General features: G+C 40.4%; 1 protein-coding gene across 1 annotated transcript; it reads right to left on the minus strand.

Annotated features, from left to right (window-relative positions):
* Nucleotides 1-1,170: 1,170 nt before the first annotated feature.
* On the minus strand, nt 1,171-3,708 carry LOC308424348 (PRAME family member 12-like; the record flags this gene model as incomplete). Its single annotated transcript, XM_080921268.1, has 3 exons — nt 1,171-1,744; nt 2,554-3,141; nt 3,419-3,708. The coding sequence occupies 3 exons, from the start codon at nt 3,706-3,708 to the stop codon at nt 1,171-1,173; spliced, it is 1,452 nt and encodes a 483-aa protein (XP_080777394.1).
* Between the last annotated feature and the right edge of the window lie 18,984 nt (nt 3,709-22,692).

A 22,692-nucleotide genomic window follows, 5' to 3' on the forward strand; every position in this document is an offset into this window, starting at 1 on the left:
AAGAATCAGAGTTAAGTAAAGTGGGAAAGAAACACTAAGGTCAGTAAACCTTCAGTAGCCATTGGCCTGGTGACACTTTATAAAGCATCCATCAAAAAGAGACTATGAGAGGTGTAGCTTATAATTCACATGGTGGAGGCAGGGGCTCACTAGCTCAATGCCATAGTTGGTTACTTTTACAGCAGCAGAACAGCTTGATGAAGAAAACTGTGAAAAACTAAGGGAAGAGCAAAACCATTCAGAAAAGTGAGCAGAGAATTTACATTCAAGTAAGTTTAGATTTTTCATTTGAACACTTAATAGAAAGAGGCAGTTCTTCCTGAGATTTTAGTAAGATCACCGGTTTTTTGAAAAGAAAAGATCATGTATCAATCAGCAGATGGAAATACCTTGTTCACTTTTGTTTGGTTATTGTTCTGTTTTGGTTCTTTGAGACATGTTAGGCCTTTGTGTGCTCTGAAAAGTCTAGGAGGACCATGGGGCAGAGATGAGGGGACCCAATATAATGGGCAAGGATATGCTCAATAAACAAATTTCAATTTAGAGAATTCAGTAAAAAAAAATGCATGTACTCATTCAAAACAGTTTTATTGAACCTATGGGAAATTATGATGCTAACTGGTTACAGAAGGTAATATCAGGCTTCAGTGCCTCCACAATAAATCACACAACTTAAAAGGGATAGGAATGTAATGCAATAGATATGTTTTCAGCCATTCTTCTACTTCTTAAAAATATATTTCATATACTTCAGTACTGTATGTGAAAGGACAGCCAACATTAGATGTCATCCAGAGGTAGAATGACATTGAGCACTCCTAAACCAAATCCATCATGCACTTTATAATGTCCTCTCTTTTTATATACTATCCCATTCTCTATGGTCTTCTACACTTGAAAACGCTGGAATACCATCGTTCAAATTATCAAAGTGAATGATGTCCTAGGGTGTGTGTGGGCTATAACATTAGGCTGAACATAAGTTCATGTTTCTCAGTGATAACCAAACTACATCAAGTCAGAAGAAGTGGATAGAAATTCAAATAACATAAAATAATCCTCTACCCATGTACCCATGTACATCCAAAAGTCCTGAATACAAATGGTCTATGCCTCTAATGAATCACTTGAGGCCTGCCTTCCATTTATGAGTGCCCAGCAATGCTCTCTTCATATTTCTTCCCAACAAGAACATGGTATGGCCTCCAAATTATAGATAAAGAGTTCCTGACAATCTAAACATCTCTGACTCACAAAGTAGACCTCTTTTGGCTGCCTTATTTCCTTCAGTGTGTCCATAAGCTCAGAACAAAGTTGTACAAATCGCCTTGGAATAATAGCACCAATGCTATCATAGGCCTCATCAGGGGCAGGGTACTTCTCCAGGGTCAGCTGTGTGAGGTTGGCTGTATGCTGCAACAGCCTCTGCAGGCTGTCCATGGACAAGAAGTTCCTCACAAAATTGACTTCAGTAAGCTGGGAACACTGGCTCAGCCCAGGCAGGAGGGCATTGATTTGGAAGTCCATGATCATACATCCCTTCAATTTTAATGTCTGCAGAGTAGCTGTCAGTCTTTCTAGCAGGCTTCCTAGAAATGGATGACTGAAATTCATAAAGGTGACACCACTCAGGTCCAGGTGTTTGAGCTGATGGACGCTTGGACACTGGGACAAATACTGCATATCTGATTGTGACAAGCTGCAGTGAGTTATAGCAAGGGTCTTTAATGGACTCTTCAAGCACCTAGAGAGAGAGAGAGAGAAAGAGAAAGAGCTGATTTCAGTCAATTTCAATATTCATTTGCAGAGTAAAGGGTGTGACTTTAAGGTAGCTGAATCCAAAATCATTCTCAGGTCATTATTTAGGTCAATCCCATGGTGCTTTCTATGGGAGACTGAACAGTTGCTGTCATGTTATTCAAGGTAGGACATAAGCACTCACTGTGATTCCTACTGCCTCAGCTCTACACGTTCCTCTGAACTAGTAAGAAAAAACATATTTCCAGACAGATTTGTGAGGAGAACCAAGAAGGATCAATTGGGAAACGCTTAGAGCCATTCCTGGGTCAGCCAACTCTTATTTCAACATGCCCGAGCTGCACATGTTCCCTCTGTTCTGATCATGAGCCATCTGCTTCACCACAACCTTCCACTCATGTCTCCTCTACTCAAACCTTTCCTGTGCTCAGATTTCCTTATAACCATGAGGAGTCACAGGCAGATTGAACCTGTTCCTATACTGCTGAGGACAGAGTTCCCATGAGAGGACATGTGGTGTAACTTCTCACATATTCTGTCGTTCTATTTTCACTTCATCTGCTTCTCTAAAGACACCTACTGTGAATTATGAAAACATATATGACAGTCGAAAATCACAGATGTGACAAGTTATGACGCAATAACATCATAAATTACTACATTTATTTTTTTAAGCTCTCATCTATGTAACTTCATCCCTTTCTGGGAAACCACTATTTACTCTGATATTTAATGCAAAGTAAAAAACAACAAAAATATTTTGCTTGCTTCCAGATAAAAATCTGTCTTCCTTACCCAACGACTTGGTCCAGGCATCCATTCAGGAAGCAGACATCATTCAAATATAGATGCTGGAGTTGATGCAGTTTGGAAAACTGAGGAATAATGTCTGAAACACACCAGGCTTCAATCTCTTGGGACCAAGCACCATCCAAAGGTTTGCAGATGGACTTAAAAAGAAGTTTCTTGATATTTTTCATCTGTCCCAGACCAGGGGCTAGCAACGCAAGGGAATAAATGTCCCAGCATGTTTTTATTTCCAATATCTTGATTAAACCTGGATCAAACAACTCCAAAAAATACAGTGGGTGACAAGTGGGAATGGCATGAAACACCAGCTTCGGACAGATCACCTGTATCACATCTTTTCTCTGCTTGGCCCAGCAATAAAAATACTTTAGGTATTTGGAGGGACTGTCGGACACAATGGAAAGGTTTAACAATATGGTCAGGGCATGTTTCTCCTCAAGAATGGGGTGACTCCCCACTGGCTGGCTCATGGAAATGACATCTGGAGAGCAGACAGCATGCTGCAGTCCTGCCCAGCCATTCCAGAAGTCATGGTGGACATCTCTTAAATCAAGCACTTGTAGCTTCCACCTCCTGTGGGAGAAACAGAAGGACATTTAGATGAGGAGACACAATATGTAATGTGCATAATTCCACAATTCATCTCCCCTTCAGCCTATTCCTTGAACACAGCTTCCAATTTTAGTGCCATGTATATGGACTCCTCTGCTCTCGGCTGTGTTAGACACAGTAATGGACTGATTCTTTGTTTCCATTCTACAAGATGCCTGATTCAACTGGAACCACTGTGCACTCTGTATTCACCAGCCAGTCTATATCCATTCCTCCACATTACCCTATTCTAACCCACCTAGGTCGATCCTTTTGTGTTGTCAGCAACTCAAGGCCATCTAGCACAGCTTTCAGGCTCTTCACGTGGTGAGTCTCTATCAGAGCTCCCAGAGGAAGGCATGGGAAGGGCCAGGCTGCCACCATGTGCCTAAGGATGTTAAGTTGTTTGCTAGTGAATGCATCCTTGAACAGTGGTGGGAAGAGTTGCATGGGCAGGTCCTGCAGAGCAGAGATGGTCAAGGCTTCATCTTTCAGCAGGCTTCTTCTTGCCAGCTGCTGGAGGGTTGGTGGGTTGTTCAGGTTCATCATGGTTTAGGGTATGCAGATGCTATAGAGATATCCAAAGAATGAAAATAATTCCTCCAAATTTTAGCCCATTTTCAAGCTCCCAACCGCCACTAATTACATACACCAGGCAGGGACCCAATCATGGTTGTAGTTACACTGAAACATTTAAATTTCTTGTTACATTATATCTGATCTTCTCATTAACACAGTTCCTTCAGGGTCCTTCTTGTATTATGAAAGCACCCATTTCAAAAGAACTTTCCTATTATTCTGCTCAATCAGATCCAATGTTCCCTGTGGGTTCTACTCTACTTGGAAGAGAGGACTACATATAACACTGATCCATTTGTGGGAAACCACTATGCATTTTGTACCATCAATGGAGCAATGTATAATGAAAGAGGTACAAATTCTACTTCTATAAGCTTTAGAATTAGGAGCCATGATGAGTCCTAACCTGTCCTTCAAGAGAGTGGATGCACTGAAGCCTGAGCAGCTTGCTACCAAAGGTATTTTTTTTTTTTTAATTTCCAGCACCTTTCCTTCCTCCTTCATCAAATTTGGTGGGCCTGAACTATAGAGACCACGTTTTATTCACTACTATTTTCCCTACTCATGGAGTCCTCCCAGGGATTCCAGGCATTGACCTTCAGCAGGTCTGTGGATCAAATACCATAAAGGTCAGCATCCATTCCCTGTACCATCTTCCTTGCGCATTTAGTCCTCTGGACAAATCAACCTAACTCCATTCTCACACCACCTCTCCTCCCACTCTTAACAGACCTGTGAATCTTGAAGTATCCAGATAAGCCCCTCATCCACCTTAATTGCTGAGCCCTCAGGGGCAAGAATAGCTGCTCTGAGCACAGTGCTGTTCACATGGAACCTACATTCTCTAACAACTTCAAAGTTGCTACCATCAGTACAAAGATGCTTTATCAACTAGGCTTATAGCAGCTTTTTATTAATCTCCCCAAACATTAGGCAGGAATGTTCCCAGATGATGACTGATAAAGACAATTTGGGTCATCTTCACAATGGAATATAATTCAGCTATTTAAAAGCAAGACATCATCACTTGTGCAGACAAATGAGAGGAATAGGAGAAGATCATGCTAAGTGATATAACCCAGTCCTAAAAGAACATACAATATATACCTAAGAACTGGATATTAACCTCAATGTAAGGATACTCAAATTATACTCCAAAGACAAAGAAAGCTAAAGCAGGAGGAAGAATATATATAGAATATTTAACTTAGAAGGAGAATAATTATAAGAGGCAAACAAAAGTAGGAAATGGGGTAGAGGAGAGGATGAGAAGGGTAATGATTTATGATAGGGATCAGGTGTGGCATAAAGAAGAGAGATAGAAAAATGGCCATGAAAATTGTCAGCACAAGGGGTGGGTATTGAGGATATCTCCAGGATGAGAATGAAAACTGAGAGAAATGGTGCTGACCTTAGATGTTACTCTCAGCATTGGGGAAACTGAACCTGAATCAGCCAGCTACTTTATCCAGGTAGAAACCCCAGTGTTGCAATAGCAACAACAACTCAACTACAAAACTTCTGACACCAAATTTACCTTGTGACAAGAACTACCATTACGGTGATGGAACAGAGTCTGAAGGAATTGCCTAAGAATAATGAGCCCACCATTTGAGCATTCACTTTGACAAGCACCAATCCCTGGCATTATCAATGATACTCTAATATGCTTGGAGACATGGATCTAGAGTACCTATATTCTAAGAGGATTTACCCAGCAGTGAATCTGAGAACCACAATCACCGGATGGTTCTTTGGGAATCAGGTGGAAGAATAGGGGAAAGGATATAGGCTTCAAAAAGAACAGGAACTATTTAGGGGAAAAAACACATTCAAATACACACTTGGGTCTCTCAGACTGAACCATCATCAAAAGAACATGCAGAGATAGGACACACATATGTAGCTTTGATTCAGATTGCTTTCACATAGGCACAAACCAATGGAGAAAGGGTCTATCCCAAAGGCAGTTGCCTGTATGTAAGTGGGACATATTCTTCTGCCTTGAAGGACTACAGTAGGGGAGGAAACACCTAATTATTCAGACTTTATGTTCCAGAGTGGGGAGATACACAGGATGGCACACCCAGTCAAAGTGAAAGGCAAGGGGATTGGGGGAAGGTCTTAGGAAGGGGGTAAATAGGAGGGGTAATTAGCAGGAGTTAGTAAGTAAAAAAATCAACCAATAAAACAGGAGATTAAATGCTCTGTTTGTCCTTTTGAAGTTTCTTTGGACTCCTACCCATGTTTCCTCCATATACATTTTTATTACTTGTCATTCTGTAAGTCTACATTCACTTTGAATTAAGTTATTTAAGGTAGATTAGGGTACGTCAGGACAAATCAAGTTGTTCCAGTGTGCCAGAGTCCTTGAATATTTACTCTTTAGCCAACTTTAATCCAGCAGTGCAAGGCTGCTTCAGAATTAAGTAGGTAGAGGCTGAACATTCAGTGTTTCAGTTGACTACATGTGTACTTCTGGCTACCATGGGCTAAATGAGGTAGGCTGCTTCAAAATAAACACATCAAAAAATCAAGCATCAAGCAAGCAAAGAAACAATTTTCCTGAATTCTCTCTTTTTCTGTGGAAAGAAAAAGTTTCCCTTGTAGAAACAACAACAACAAACAAATAAACAAAAAGCCAAAAAAAAAAAAAAAAAAAAAAAAAACCCAAAAACACCAAACAAACAAACAAAGAAAAAAAAAAACCAAAAAAGTGATAGGGCATCCTAAATCAAGAAAGATTTCCAGGACAGCCTGAGTTAAATAGAGAGCCTCAGTCTCAATGCAACAAAACAAAAATTCTCCATGTTTCTATTTCACACATATGAATCTCATCACTCCAGAATAAAAAACAGGCAAATTTCCATTAATTAACTATACAGTGTCTAAACTGAAAGATTTATTTTTGTAAAACCAATAATCTAAATCTAGAGTGAAATCCAAGTGCCCACTATCTAAACTACTCCCCCAAAAGTGGTCTTTGTTTCAAATTTTAGTAGGTATTTATATATGAATTCTTAATTAGTTTGGGGTCAAGGTCTTTATCTGTAGAGAGGTTGATTGGTATGAAACCCCAATTCCTAGCATGTCTCCAGCCTCAGCATTCTACTGGATAAGAGGTTGTTTGGAATCCATGCCACCTGCTGAGTTTTGTTCACAGTGATAGACAAGTTTCTGAATGTATGTCACATTGGCATTACTCTGTGTCTGATACTAGACATGCTCAAAGAATCTGCTAAAAATATGCTCTGAGCTCTTTGGGACAAACACACAATCATAATTGTGCATTTTTCCTATAATGTATAGCTGAGTTGGAGGCTCTGCCATTCTTCAGCTGTGGTAGCAGCTACTCAAGGATGGTTGGGCAGAAGGATAATTTGCAACTATCATTGTGAGGCAGCTGTTCTGGACATGCGGTCTCCAGGTGCTATTGATTGATATTGACAGTAGGTGCCACAGTAGAGAGAGAAGTTCAGCAAAAGGCTAAGCTCTTATATCTGGAGGAGTATAGGGGTATAGCTACTCAGGGGAAAATGACACCTTGCTAAAATATCTAGTTATTTTTCAAACATTATACAAGGTTAATTGGGGATGGAAAAGTTTCAAGCTAACAAGACTATCTTGTCTTCAATCCTCACAAGAGCAATGCAAACAAACCTCAGTTCCTTTTGTCCTTGGGTACCATAATCAAAAGACAGACTCCAGGATAGCCCGGAGTGTCTTAAGACAGAGATGAGTGCAGCTTTAAGCTCTCACATAGCACCAAGTGCCCCTAGTTTACTTTAAAACAGTTTCAAATTAATGTCATGGGTAGAAATGTTGTATTGGACTCTCAGTCAAAAGAGGATCTTAGAAGATACCAGCCAGGGAAGTAAGTCATGGATACCAATAATATGAACTGAACTTGCAGGGTCAAACACACCTTTAATCTCAGCAACTCAGAGACTGAGGCTCTCTGATCTTAGTGAGTTCATGGCCAGCCTGGTCTACAGAAACAGTTCAGAAAATCCTGAACTACATGGTCAGACTTTTCAAAAACAGGACAGAACTGTAGACAGGATGCTGCCTCACACTCACAAGAGCAGGAGGGAGAAATGGTGTAGTCACCTCCTTGGGTAAAGAAACAAATTCTTACACAAGCATGTAGGTGTGATCCCTTCATTTCCATGCTCCATGAGCAGAGCTAGGTTAATCTCTGTTTAAAGACAACCTGATATATATAGCAACCTCAAAGCCAGTCAAGTCTACAGAGTGTGACTATATCTTAATTAATATTTGAGACATGAAATGTGGCTCAGGTGTTTAGAGGACACACTGATTTTTCTGGGGACCTAAATAACATTCCCAGCACCTATATCTGGTATCTCACAACCACCTAAAACTCCAGATAGAGAGTTATCAAGCTGTCTAGGCCTCTGAGAAGTTTCATCCTTGTGAACATTTCCCATTAAAGAAACACACACAAACATCATTAAAATGAAGAAAAAAAAACCCTTAAAGTGTAATAAATGAGATGATTACCTTAGCAAGTTAATGAATAAAGAAACAAGTAAATAAATGTATATTTACAGGTGAGTATATTAAGTTTAGATTGAAGATGTTTTCTTTTAATTATTACATAATTTTTATTTTTATTGGATAATCCCTGTAAATACATTTCAAATGTCAGGTCCTTTGCCCCAGCCCTAACTCCTTCCCAGTCCCCTTGCTTCCATGATGGTGCTTTCTCTCCCACTAGCCCTCTCCCACCTCAGCACCTTGCCTTTCCCCTATACTGGGAAAATGAGCCTTCATTGGACCAAAGGCCTCTCCCACCATTGATGATAGACAATGCTGTCCTCTGCTACATTTGTATCTGGAGACTTGGGTCTCTCCATGCATACTTACTGGCTGATGTTTTTGTCTCTTGAAGCTCTGGAGGTTATCACTCGGTTAAAATGTTGTTTTTTTCTGTGGGTTGAAAATGATTTCTGTACAGTATTTTATTGTTACACATAGGACTAGAACGACCTTGTGCTCAAATATTCACAAATGTTTTTCATTTACAAAGTATTTGTTTGGCTTATTTTGGTTTTTGGTTTTCTTTCTGACTTACTTTCTATCTTTCTTTTGAAACTTTATTTGTGTGGGGTTGGCTGTCCTGGAATGTGCCTGGTAGAAAAAGCTGGCCACCAACTCAGAGATTTCCCTGCCTCTCTGTCCTTAGTGTAATGGAAAAAATCTAGTTTCCTTTGGAAGGTTAATTCTATCAGATGGTGTTTTTCTGGGGAAGAGAGGTGAAAGGTTGTCTCTCTAAAGGAGACATGTGAAATAATGTTTTTTCTGGAACAGAACCAGTTGAAAAATCTTTTTTATATGATTTAATATATTTATTCTTTTTCTAATTTGCCTCCAGAGATAAAGAAGAGTAAAAATTTGACTTGGACTTTCAATCTCATTAACCAGGAAGGACTGGAGCATAGAGGAAGAGACTTAGCAATCAGTGGGCAGGGACTGGGTTAAAGGTGAGTGCTTCTGGAGGATGCAAGAGACATTCCTACGTGCATCATATGGTCCTGATACAGCCATTGCTGTGAATTCCTGTGATGGTCTGAATCATCTTCATGTTAATAACAACAAGCCTTCGACTACCATGCTATAAATTGTGTGAACAGAAAGCAGAAGGCCATGTCTGGGGGGTTGACCTCAATATATAGACAAAATGATTTTCAGAGAAGTGTCATATGCTTGTACACAAGACTGGTCTTGACAGCACAGATCCACCTGCCTCTGCTTTGCAAGTGCTAAGATTAAAAGCATGAAGCATTATACTCAACAAAACTAGAAAATATAGAAAGAATTGACTATTTTCTAGACAGACACCAGGTACCAAAGTTAAATCAGGATCAGATATCAGGACCTGTCAGCATTAACATGCTTGTCCAAAGCCCCAAGTACATATTATAAGTTTCAATGTGTGAAAGGGACTCAAGATTTCCTAGATATTAGAATAAAATGCCAGAAAACTGAAATTGGAGATACATTTTGTATTATTCAGGGTTCTCTGCACTCACAGAACTTATTGGCAGTCTCTATATAGCAAAGAATTTGTTGGTGACTTACAGTCTGGAGTCCAACTCCCTGACAATGATCCACAGCTCCTATGACATCCAAGGATCTAGCAGATGCTCAGTACCACAAGCAAACAGGCAAAGAGAGGCAGCCTTCCTTCTTTTAATGTCCTTATGTAGGTCTCCAACTGAAGGTGTGTCCCAGATTAAAGGTGTGTACCACCACACCTGGATCTGAGACTTGCTTTGTCCCAAATGACCTGGAGGTCAGCATTCTACTAGAATTAGTGTATTCAAATTTATAGCCTCTATGCCTCAAGATCCGGATCAAAGGTGGGTCTCCCAATTCTGAATTGTGGTTCATTCCAGATATAGTCATGTTTGCAAACAGAAATAGCCACTACACATTACACTATTACAATCCAGGCAGTGGTGGCACACACCTTTGGTCTCAGATTTTGGCAGGCAGAGGCAGGAGGTTCTCTGTGAGTTGAAGGTTAAACTTGTCTATAGAGAAATTTCCAGGAATACACAGAGAAACCTTGCATTTGAATTTTTTAAACACAAAGGGGTATATCATTCGACTAAAATCTTATTTACTATTTCGTTTGTCTTAATTTGATTTTCCAGACAAGTTGCAAGGGTAGAGGGAAAGGAGTTGGAGGGAATCGTATAACATTTGAAATGTAAATACAGAGACTATACTATTAAAAAAACCTACTTTCCTTAAATAGAATTTGGCTTGGAAATGGCTTGGTGTTTGAGAGCACTTACTGCTCTTATAAGAAGACCTAGTTTCAGTTCCTATCACTCACCTGGATAACTCTAGTTCCAAGGGAAATGATTCTCTCTCCGTATACAAACACACCACACACACACAAATACATAACACAAGGGAAAATACTTACACACAAAATTAAATAAATCTAAATAATAATGATAATAAGACCCCATTCCTTTCAATGTTATTCTCTGATATGAAAATGTTAAAAATATTCCATAGAGAAACAGGTCTAGGAAAAGAGCTATATTTCTTTCTTTCTCTCTCTCTCTCTCTCTCTCTCTCTCTCTCTCTCTCTCTCTCTCTCTCTCTCTCTCTCTCTCTCAAATACACACACACAGACACACACACACAAACACAGTGAGAGAGGGGAGTGAATAGATGGGAGGAAGAAGAGAAGCAGAAGGCAGGGGAGGAGGTGGGAGAAGGAAATACACTGAGTGATACAGAAGTAAAGACAGAGAAACAGAGAGTAAGAAGAAAACACAGCTCTGGAACCTTTGTCTCTTGAGACATTCCAGATGTCAGTGTCTGGCAAGAGATTTCTGAGTATGAACTACAATTTCTTAAGAGTAAAACCTTGAATTCTGCACCCTAAAAGCACTGAAAGACTTCTTTCCTCATGGAAAACATTGTTGAAATCCATAAAATCATCTCCCAGACCGAATATTAATCATTAAGGTAGAACCAGAGCCCCAAACCCAAACATACATTATTGCTGGAAGATTATACACATGCATTACTAGCATACCTGCATTTAGATTTTTCTATTTTTCCCAGGTTAGTCCCAATGGGTTTTAGAATGTCTGAAGGCATTTCAGGATTTTTTAAAATCACAATCCTGTATAAATTTTTATGTTAATTAGTTTCTAATTAGGCATATGTATTTTGTATGTGTGTGTGTGTTTCATTGTGTGAAGCTGACTCAAGTTTTCAAAGAGACTAGAAAAAAGGGTCAGACAGCTGGAAATGGAGATAAATTTTGTACTATTCAGGGTCCTCTGGAGTCAAAGAACTTATTGGTAGTCTCTATATAGCAAAGAATTTTTTGGGACTTACAGTCTGTAGTCCAACTCCCTGATAATGGTCGGCAGCAGCTGTCAAGTCCAAGGATGTAGCAGATGCTCAGTACCACAAGGCAAGCAGGCAAAGAGAGACAGCCTTCCTTCTTGTAAGGTCCTTATATAGGTCTCCGACTGAGGTGTGTCCCAGATTAAAGGTGTGTACCACCACACCTGGATCTGAGACTTGCTTTGTTTCAAATGACCCTGAGCTCAGTGATCTCCTTGCCTTAGCGTCCTAAGATTAATAGCCTCTATGCCTCAAGATCTGGATCAAAGGTGGGCCTCCCAATTCTGGATTGTGGTTCATTCCATATATAGTCATGTTGACAAACAGAAATAGCCACTACATATTACACTACTATAATTCAGACAGTGGTGTCACACACCTTTAATCTCAGCTTGAGGAAGGCAGAGGCAGGAGGACCTCTGTGAGTTTGAGGTAAGCCTTGTCTATAGAGAAATTTCCAGGAATACACACAGAAACCTTGGATTTGAATTTCTTAAAAACAAAGTGGTATGTTGCTTGATTAAAATCTCATTTACTATATCTTATGTCTCATTTTATTTTTCCAGGCAAGTTGAGGGGGACTGGGGAAGGTAGTGGGGGGAGGAGTATAACATTTGAAATGGATATACAGAGACTGTCCAGTTAAAAAACAAAACCTACTTTCCTTAAATAGAATTGGGCTGGGAAATGGCTGATGTTTCAAAGCACTTACTGCTCTTCTAAGAAGACACAGTTTCAGTTCCTATCACTCATCTGGCTAACTCTAGTTCCAAGGGAAATAATTCTCTCTTTTGTAGACACACACAAAACATGCACACAAAAATACTTAGACACAGGCAAAATAATTACATTCCAGATATAATCAAGTTGACAAACAGAAATAGCCATTATGCATTTCAAAGTGTGTACAGAATATCAAACATTGCTCCTCCACAATAGTCACAAAAACTATGAAATACGTTGGTGTGACTCTAACTAAGCAAGTGAGTGACCTGTATGACAAGAACTTCAAACCTCTAAAGAAGGAAATTGAGGAAGATCTCAGAAAATGGAAAGACCTCCCATGCTCATAAATTGGGAGAATCCAGATTTTAAAAATGGCCATCCTACCAAAAGCAATCTACAGATTCAATGCAATCCCCATCAAAATTCCAACCCAGTTCTTCACTGAGTTGGAAAGATCAATGTGCAATTTCATCTGGAATAAGAAAAGACCTAGAATAGCGAAATCCATCTTCAACAACAAGAAAACATCTGCAGGAATCACTATCCCTGATCTCAAGCTATATTACAAGGCAATTGTGCTGAAAACTGCATGGTACTGGTGCAGAAATAGGCAAGTGGATCAATGGAATAGAATAGAAGATCCAGAAATGAGCCCTCAAGTATATGGTCACCTCATGTTTGACAAAGGAGCTGTAAACATTCAATAAAAAAAGGACAGCCTATTCAACAAATGGTGTTGGTCCAACTGGCACTCAGCATGCAGAAGAATGAAAGTAGACCATTTCTTATCTCCTTGTACAAAGTTCAAGTGTAAGTGGATCAAAGATCTTCACATTGAACCAGATACACTGAAACTATTAGATGAGAAAGTAAGGAAAACCTTAGAACACATGAACACAGGAGAAAATTTTCTGAACAAAACACCATTGGCTCAAGCTCTAAGGTCAAAGATTAACATATGGGACTTAATGAGATTGCAAAGTTTCTGTAAGGCTAAGTCATTGTCAAGAAAACAAAATGGCAGCCAACAGAATGGGAAAAGGTCTTTACCAACTCCACATCAGATAGAGGCAAAATATCTAAAGTATACAAGGAACTCAAAAAGCTAGACACCAGAGAATCAAACAACCCTATCAAAACATGGGGTTCAGAGCTAAACAAAACGTTCTCAATTAAGGAATATGGTATGGCTGAGTAAGTGCTGGACATCCTTAGCCATCAGGGAAATGCAAATCAAAACAAACCTGAGATCCCACCTCACTCCAGTCAGATTGGCCAAGATTCAAAACTCAGATGCCAGCAGATGCTTGTGATGTTGTGGAGAAAGAGGAACACTTTTCGACTGTTGGTGGGGTTGTAAACTGATACAACCACTCTGGAAATCAGTCTGGCGATTCCTCAGAAAATTGGACATTGTACTACCCGAAGATCCAGCTATTCCACTTCTGGGCATATACCCCAGAGACACTCCAATATACAACAAAGATACATGCACCACAATGTTCATAGCACCTCTATTTATAATAGCAGAAGCTGGAAAGAACCCAGATGTCCTTCAGAAGATGAATGGATACAAAAATTGTGGTACATTTACACAATGGAGTACTACACAGCTATCAGAAACAATGACTTCACGAAATTCTTAAGTAAATGGTTCCATCTAGAGAATATCATTCTGAGTGAGATAACCCAGTCACAAAAGAACAGACATAATATGCAGTCACTGATAGTGGGATGCTAACCCCAGAGGCTCAGACTGTCCCGGAAACAACTTGAAGACTGTGTGAAGCTCAAGAAAACAAAACAAAACAAAACAAAAAAAACATTATGCTCATTTTTTACACACCAAGAAAACGTTGACTAACTGTAGGTTACATCCTGTTTTACATGTACTTTTTGCTCATTGTAACTACTAAGACCTTAATGCAGAGTATCAAACCTTAAAAAAATTAGAAAAAAAAACCCAAGCACTGATAAATATGTATTTTTATACATTTATGCAAAAATGTTTAAAATTTTTTTTTATCTTTGTTTTTTAAAATAAGGTTTAAAATAAATAGATAAATAAATAAATAAATAAATAAGAAAACAAATTCTTTGGTGGACGTCTACACAACATCTATTATCATGTATTACTGTTCTCATAATCAATTCTTTCTTAAGAGAATAAAAAATAATGTTAAGATGTTTGACTAAATTTCTTAACATGGAGACATCATGATTTCTTACATTATACAGGACAGAACACCCTTTAATTGGAAAATTCCTCACAAGAACTACTGATGTTTATGCCATTTGTTAACCTGACACAATTTAGTGTCATCTAGGAAAAGGGCACAGCAAGGGATTTCTACATTGAATTAACCTGTGATATATCTGTGTGGGATTGTTTTACATTCTGTGGGAAGACCAGATGACTTTGCTCAGCACCATTTCCTAAACAAGGGGACCTGAGCTGTATGAGAATGTAGAAGTCAGTCTGAGCATGACAAACAAGCAATTCTCTCTTCTCTTCTGTGTTGCTATATGACAACTGCACTATGATTCTACCTTGACTTCCCTGTAATGATGGACTATAATCTGGAGTTTTAAAGTGAATAAACCTTTTCTTTCCAAAAAAAAAAAAAAAATGTGGTGACTCCCCACTGGCTGGCTCATGCAAATGACATCAGGAAAGCAGGCATCATGGTGCATTCCAGCCCAGCCATTCTAGAAGTCATGGTAGACATCTCTTAAATCAAGCACTTGCAGCTTCCACCTCCTGTGGGTAAAACAGAAGGACATTTAGATGAGGAGACACAGTATGTAATCTGCTTGATTCCTCAATTCATCTTCCCTTAAGTCTGTTCCTTGAACACATCTTCCAATTTTACTGTCTGACAAAAAAGCCTGGACTGACTCAATGTATATGGACACTTTCTGCTCTCAGCTGTGCTAGACCCAATACTGGACTGATTCTTAGTTTCCGTTCTACAAGATACTGAGCCCTAAAATCAGAAGCCTCTAATTAATATTGGAACATCTACGGGGACCGTATTCACCAGCCCATCCACATATATTTATGCAGGTACCGTGGTCTAACTTACATAAGTCGATCCTTTTGTGCCACCAGCAACTCAAGGTCATTTAGCACAGCTTTCAGGAACTTTTGGCTGGAAGTTTCTACCAGAGCTTCCAGAGGAAGGCATAGGAAGGGCCAGGCTGCCACCATGTGCCTAAGGATGTTAAGTTGTTTGCTAGTGAATGCATCCTTGAACAGTGGTGGGAAGAGTTGCATAGGCAGGTACTGCAGAGCAGAGATGGTCAAGGCTTCATCGTTCAGCAGGATTCTTCTTGCCAGCTGCTGGAGATTTGGTGGGTTTTTCAAGTTCATCATGACTTTAGTGTTTGCAGATGCTACAGAGATGCCCAAAGAATGAAAATTATTCTTCCAAATTTATTTTAGTCTGTTTCTTTAGATCCCTACACCCACTAATTACATACACTAGGGAGGCTCCCAACTACTTGTCTAGTGACACTAAAAATATTTAGATTTCTGGTAACATGATATCTGTCTTTCTCATGACCACAGTTCCTTCAGGATTTTCCTACTATAAGGAAAGCACCTATTTCAAAAGATCTTTCCTGTTATTCTTCCCACTCTGATCCAATGTTCCTTGTGAGTTCTACTCTACTCTCAAAGAGGAGACTCTCATATTATTCTGACCCATTTGTGGGAAACCACTATGCATTTCCTACCATCAATGGAGCAATGTATCCCGAAATAGGTACAAATTCTACTTCTATAAGCTTTAGAATGAGGAGCCATGATGAGTCCTAACCTTTCCTTCAAGAGAGTGGATGCACTGAGGCCTGAGCAGCTTGCTACTGAAGGTTTTTTTCATTCTTTCCAGCACCTTTCCTTCCTCCTTCATCAGGTTTGGTGGGCCTGAACTATAGAGACCACCTTTTATTTGCTACCATTTTCCCTGCTCATGGAGTCCTCCCAGGCATTCCAATCTGCCCCAGGGGCCCTGTATCCCCTTTCTACATGCAATCTCCTTCAACCCTCAGCTGGTGTGTGGATTACTACAAGCTTCAAAAACAATAGGAGCTAAAAGGAAAAGCAACACAGTCAAATAATGTAAACACGTGGGTCTCTCAGAGACTGAACCATCATCAAAAGAATATGCGAAGACCTGACCTAGGGCTCCCACACACATGTACCCTTGATGCAGCTTGGTTTCACATAGGCCCAAACAAATGGAGAAAGGGTCTATCCCAAAAGCAGTTCCCTCTTGGCACATAAGCAGGCACTTGACTAGCACCTTTTGGGTGGGTGTCTCTCTCGACACTACTGATTTACCCGAACACGCCAAAGGCTTATGTCCTTTAAAACAATATCAAATTGATGTCAAGGATAAAAATCTTGCTCTTGACTCTCAGTCAAAGGAAGGTATCTTAGAAGGATCTAAGTCATGGATATCAATCATTTGAACTGAACCAGGCAGGGTCAAACACACCTTTAATCTCAGCAACTGAGAGACAGAGGCTCTCTGATCTTAGTGAGTTATGGCCAGCCTGATCTACATAAAAAGTTCAAAAAGCCAGAAATAGGACTGTGAGTTATGACCCCTGTTGATGGAGGAAAGCCATTGTCTGTGTTGGAATAAAATCAAAGCCCAGCTTCATTTTCTGTGTGTTACATCTCTCCAGTATGTCCTCTTGAGTAAATTTTCTGTATCCATACACTTCACTTGGCATGACGTCCTCTTTTTTGTGGCTGAAAACTTAAATACAGATAGATCTCAGTCTTTATCTCAAATATTTTTTAGTTTGTTACTTTATTGTTCTTGACTGGGTTCATCTTCTTCTGCTTCTTAAGGGCTGTGGTTAAAGCCATGAGACACTGTGCCCTTATCTAGACTCAATTTCTTTGGAAATGTCATTTCCATGCTGATCCTAAAGCCCCTTCCCTACCACACCAACATAAGCTCGTTTATATTTGAGCTGTCATCTGTCTCTTAGGGATGCAATGGTGGTGTAATGACTTTCTGGAAGAGGTTCCCTGCATTTTTCTGAATTCCAGGAAGTCAATGCCATGCCCACTTCACTTGACTGTTAAGAGCACTCTGTCTATACTTGGAAAACAGACATTGCGTTAAAGCCAAACAGGACAGAATCGTAGACAAACATGTTTGTGTCTTTCTGTTTCAGAATTTATATGTTGATTCCAGTGTTAATTACTAACGGAACCTGCCATACCACATAGCATAGATGTGAAGGAGAGACCAGCACTCACTTCTTGCCTGATTCTCTTCAGAATGTGTTACTTTACAGGCTTGCTATTCTAGATTTGTGCTTCTGGGCAATACTGTTTCCTAGTCCCAAATGTCCTATCATTTTATGAATTGATCTCTAAGGACCCCAGAATAAGCCATCTCCTCAAAGACAAACTCTAGGTCAGTCTCCTGCTGGGAGAATAAACTCAGTACTAGGGCTATAGGGAGAACAGAGCTGAAGTATCACGCCCACAGAATTATGCTCCAGACCACGCCCTGGAGGAAAAAAGAAACAAATGCTTATCACTAGGCTGAAGGTCTGACTGATGTCCATTGACCTTGTTCTTGAACACACACACTTCAGAGAGAGTGACTTGGAGCAGTTTTGAGCCCCTAAATGCCTGAATGTGTCCATCTCTAGCTCAGTTATGGAGGAGGGGTCGGAACACCATCCCCTGGGTGAGGATATGGTGGCTTATTTCATTAGCCCTGTTTTTTTTTGACTCAAAAGATTCGTTCAATAATATTTTTTCTTTTAAAAAAATATAAGTGTATGTTGGTGTGGTTGTATGCATGTATATAGATGTGACCTCATGGCTAGAAGGGCATCAGATTCCCTGGGCTGAAGTTAAAGGTGATTATTACTATATGGGTGCCAGAATTCTATCTTAGGTCCTGTGAAAGTACAGCAAGTACTCTTAAACTATGGGCCATCTTTCAATTCCAATCTTGACTAATGTGTTTGGATTTGTAGCTAGATACAGTCTCACTGGGCATCTTTGGTGGTCCTGGAACTCATTATGTAATCCAGTTTGGATTGAACACAAAAGTCTGCATGCCTGTGTCTCCCAATACATGACCTCAACACAGCTTTTCTGTTCTTAGCAAACACTTCCCAGCTCTATCTGACCAGCATCAATTATCCCAGCAAAGCAATGTTTCACTTTAGTAGTTCTGGTATAGTATTTATCACAGGTGAATCTTAAGCCTCAGCAAAACAGAACCAGGGAATCTCAATTCAAAATGGTCGAGAACCATGATATTTCACTTTTTATATTTCATTCTTTATATTTCTTTCTAATTTTTCATAAGCTAGGCCTCCAACATCCATGCTGCATTTATCCTTTAATAACTTAAGTTTCCGGAACTTCCCAGTGAGCTCTTAACACTCAATAGCTTTTCTAGCTAAATGTTCCAAGGTTTTTCCAAAATCCTCCCAGACAAATGGTCAGGTCTACCTCAGCAATATCCCATTATGCTAGTAATAACTTGTCATAGTTAGGGGTTCTATTACTGTGAGGAAATGTGGGGACCCCTAAGGAAGTTAGGGATGAAAGGATTTCTTCAGCTTACACTTCCAGGCTGCTGTTCATCACAAAAGGAAATCAGAACAGGAACTCAAACAGGACAGGAATCTGGAAGCAGGACCTGATGCAGAGACCATGGAGGAAGGGTGCTACCCAGCTAGCTATTAATGGGTTGTTCATCCTGCTTTCTTATAGAAGCCAGGGCTACTCGCCTAGGAATATTATGACCTACACTGATCTGGGCACTTCCAAATTGATCAATAACAGGGAAATTCTTTACAGCTGAATCTCATGGAGACATGTACCAACTGAGCCTCCTCCCTCTGTGATGACTTCATTTTGTGTCAAGTTGACAGAGAAACCCATCCCGTCCAGCATCCTACATCTTACATAGATATTGGACCCTTTCCCCATGCCTGTAGGAAGAAGCAGTAAGACTCCTCCAGCTATTTCGTATGTCCCCTCAGTAGGCTTGCACCGGAGGAAGTCCTTTCCCACATGAATTGAAATGTTCCTGGCCTGGATCACGTTCCACACTTCATAGATAAAAAACAAACCAAAGCTCAGGTACCCCTGAAGAGTGTTTTTCAACACTAATTTGATTTCTAGAGGTCCTGAGGGTTTAGGCCATATGCTTCCCTCCTAGACATTCCTTTCTGCAAAACACATTTTATCTCTTGTCCAGATGAGAAAGTCATATGCACCCATTTTCCTTGATAAACAATCCATAATCAGTTTGGAACCAGTATGTGTCTCTTTCATCATGAACCATTGTGGGGAGCATAGAGATAGCCTTTGCCTACAGAGCCTAAGCTTCCAGCAGAAGGCCCCTCTGTGCTCACAGACAACCACTGAGAAAAGATAAAGACTTTTACTGACCAACTTACACACACACAAACACACACACACACACAGAAACTCACACACACACACACACACACACACACAAACACACACAGCACCTTGTCCCAGGCTTGTCCTCAGCCCAAAGGACCACTCAGTTCTTAAATCTCTGTACGCAGTGGCAATTGAATGTGGAGGTGCCCCGTGGACCCCCAACCTGTCTTTATATAGATTCCAGCAGCAACTGGTAAGATGAGAACTCCAACTTCTGTCTTCCATGTCTTACACTGCATTTTCCCATGCCTTGACCACTGGCGATCTGCTCCAATCTAATCCACAGAAGCAGCACAAGGTGAATGCATTCTAATGTTCTGCATTTAGTTTGCCCAGAACTCCAGAGGTAAGGGAAACAATGATCAACAATTCCCTACTTCAAAAATGTCACAACGAACCAGGAAACAAACAAACACAACAACAAAATAATCAGAATATGAAAGATGGGAGACTGGCTAGGCTTGGTAAGATGGACCAACCCTATAGGGGATTGAATGGCTTGATCAGTACACTGCTTTCAAGGTTTTAACCCTCGCAATGACATGCGGTCTGTCCAGGTTCAAAGCCTCAGAGTGTCTTGTGCAGCCATATTGAACCTTATATTCAACCTTTTCTCACACATTCCCTTATAACCCCTCCTTTCAGCAACAAGCTCTCACTTGGTGGGATGATGAAGTCTCTCCCCACTTAATATTATTTTGACAGTTACGTCTTTAAATTGATTGAATGAGATTTCTAAGGGGGTGGATGTTTAAAATCAGAGATTCTGGTTAAGTCTCACGCCCTCCAAGATATTTTTTCTCAAACTGAGCTCTGCAATCTTATCATATTAATTTATTGCTTTGAAAGGTTTTCGGTGTGTTTGAAAAAGGGTATTTCCTGTGTAAATATGGCTGTCCTGGATGGAACACACCATAAGATCTGTATTAGGTAAACTCATTATGACCCCCACCCCATCAGCTTTCTATGTAACTTAACTATTATGTGGACTTGAGCCATAACCCCTGGCTTCTCTTCTGCTCTCCTGGCCCATACTGCATCATGGAGACTGACTGTGCTGATCAGAAAGGGCCTTCTAGTGAAGCAGAGGGACTTAGGAAACATGAATGACATCAAGGACACAGTTATATATCTGGGATTGCTCAGATTGCTGAGCAGCACAAATACACAGCAGACAGGCTTTGTACTGGTTCCTAACCAGAGTTCAATACACCAGGACCTGTCACAGTAACAGCAACAGAGCCCCAGAGGAGCTGCCAATCAGAGGTCTGGAATTCTGGAGTCCGGAGCAGAGTCATAGTTTAGCCTGACCACCTGTGGGTCTGAGAGTTCTACCAAGTTGATCTGCATCTTCAGTCAGTGAGCACATGAGACATGACACAATCCACCCTCTGAAATCTCACAGCATGGCATGTTGCCTGAGGTGTCTCACAGAAACGTCTCCATGCTTCCTCAGATGGGCAGATTAAATAAACGTCTGTTGTTGAGCCAGCCTGGGCATTGTACACGGGAGGCAAAAGCAGGAGTGTTGCAAGCCCATGGCCAGCCCTGTGGACAAAGTTGATTATATGGTCTCTGGGCTGTTTTGTATTTTAAAGAAAACAAATCAGACCAGACCAGGCATGTTGACCTACATTTATCGTTCCAGCACCAGGAGGCAAGAGCAGCTGGGTTCCTCTGATAGTGGCCATCCTGGGTTACCTAGGGAGTTATTAGGCTATCAGTATAAGAAGTCAGACCAAACCGGGAATAAAATCAGGCTATTAATGATTAATTTAATTATGATTAAGCAGGATTTAGTTGGAACATTACTTTATCCACAGCGCCAGGGAGGCAGAGATTCCAGGCAGATGTTCAGAGCTAGTTACACAAGCAAGAGCTACACAAAAAAAAAAAAAAAAAAAAAAAACCCTGTCTTGGAAAATTAAAAGATATTATTTTATTTTACCTTGTCATGGTAATACATTAAGAAATAGTTCAGGTAATGCCCGATTGTTCTTCAGGTGCAAACTCTTAAGAATTTCTTTGGGGTGATATAAAAATGAATAAACAATAGCACACATTTAATTTTAGTTTTGAGATGCATATGGTTATGCAAAGAATACATCCAGGTGGATGCACGAGGGTCAGCAGTGCCTCGAAGGTCCTGCTGATCTAAAACTGCAGGGTCTTCAAGACACAGTCCAACAACAGGATGGCTGAAGCAGAACAAAGAGGACAAACAACAAAAAAATAAGGGATGAGCATCCTTCTTTTTCATCATCTTTCTTTTTAATGACATGTAGGCTGGCCTTGGAGTTCTCCTAGTCTTCCTTCCACTTATAGATTGATGGGATCTCTGACAGATACAGTCAAATCCACTTTGTAGGCCACCTGATTGTGGCAGCTTATTCTTCAGAGCTCTCTCTCTCTCTCTCTCTCTCTCTCTCTCTCTCTCTCTCTCTCTCTCTCTCTCTCTCTCTCTTTCTCTCTCTCTCTCCTCCCCTCTCTCTCTTTCTCTCTCTCTCCCCCTTCCTCCCATCTCAGTTTCTCCCCCTCCCATATGATTCTCCAAGCTCAGCATCCAAGCAGGTATGACTTTGGCTTTGTCAAATTCCAGAATCTTCAACTTCCTACAACACCAATGAATGGAATCTTTTCTGTTGAACCCACTGCAACAAGTATGTGGCAGACCCATCATGTCTGTCACCCAAGAGTTGGAGTTGAGTTGTGACATTCAATTTTTTCTTCCACCCACTGTCAGGACAGTTCTCCAATGGCGGCTTCTATGAAATCTGGTAAGCCTTCTCTTCCATGGGCTCCAGCCCATATCCCAAACAGCTTATGGTGTTCATCCCTCCAGTTGATCTCTCTGAGTG

The sequence above is a fragment of the Micromys minutus genome, assembly GCF_963924665.1.
Source record: "Micromys minutus genome assembly, chromosome: 9".
In the NCBI taxonomy this organism is placed as follows: domain Eukaryota; kingdom Metazoa; phylum Chordata; class Mammalia; order Rodentia; family Muridae; genus Micromys; species Micromys minutus.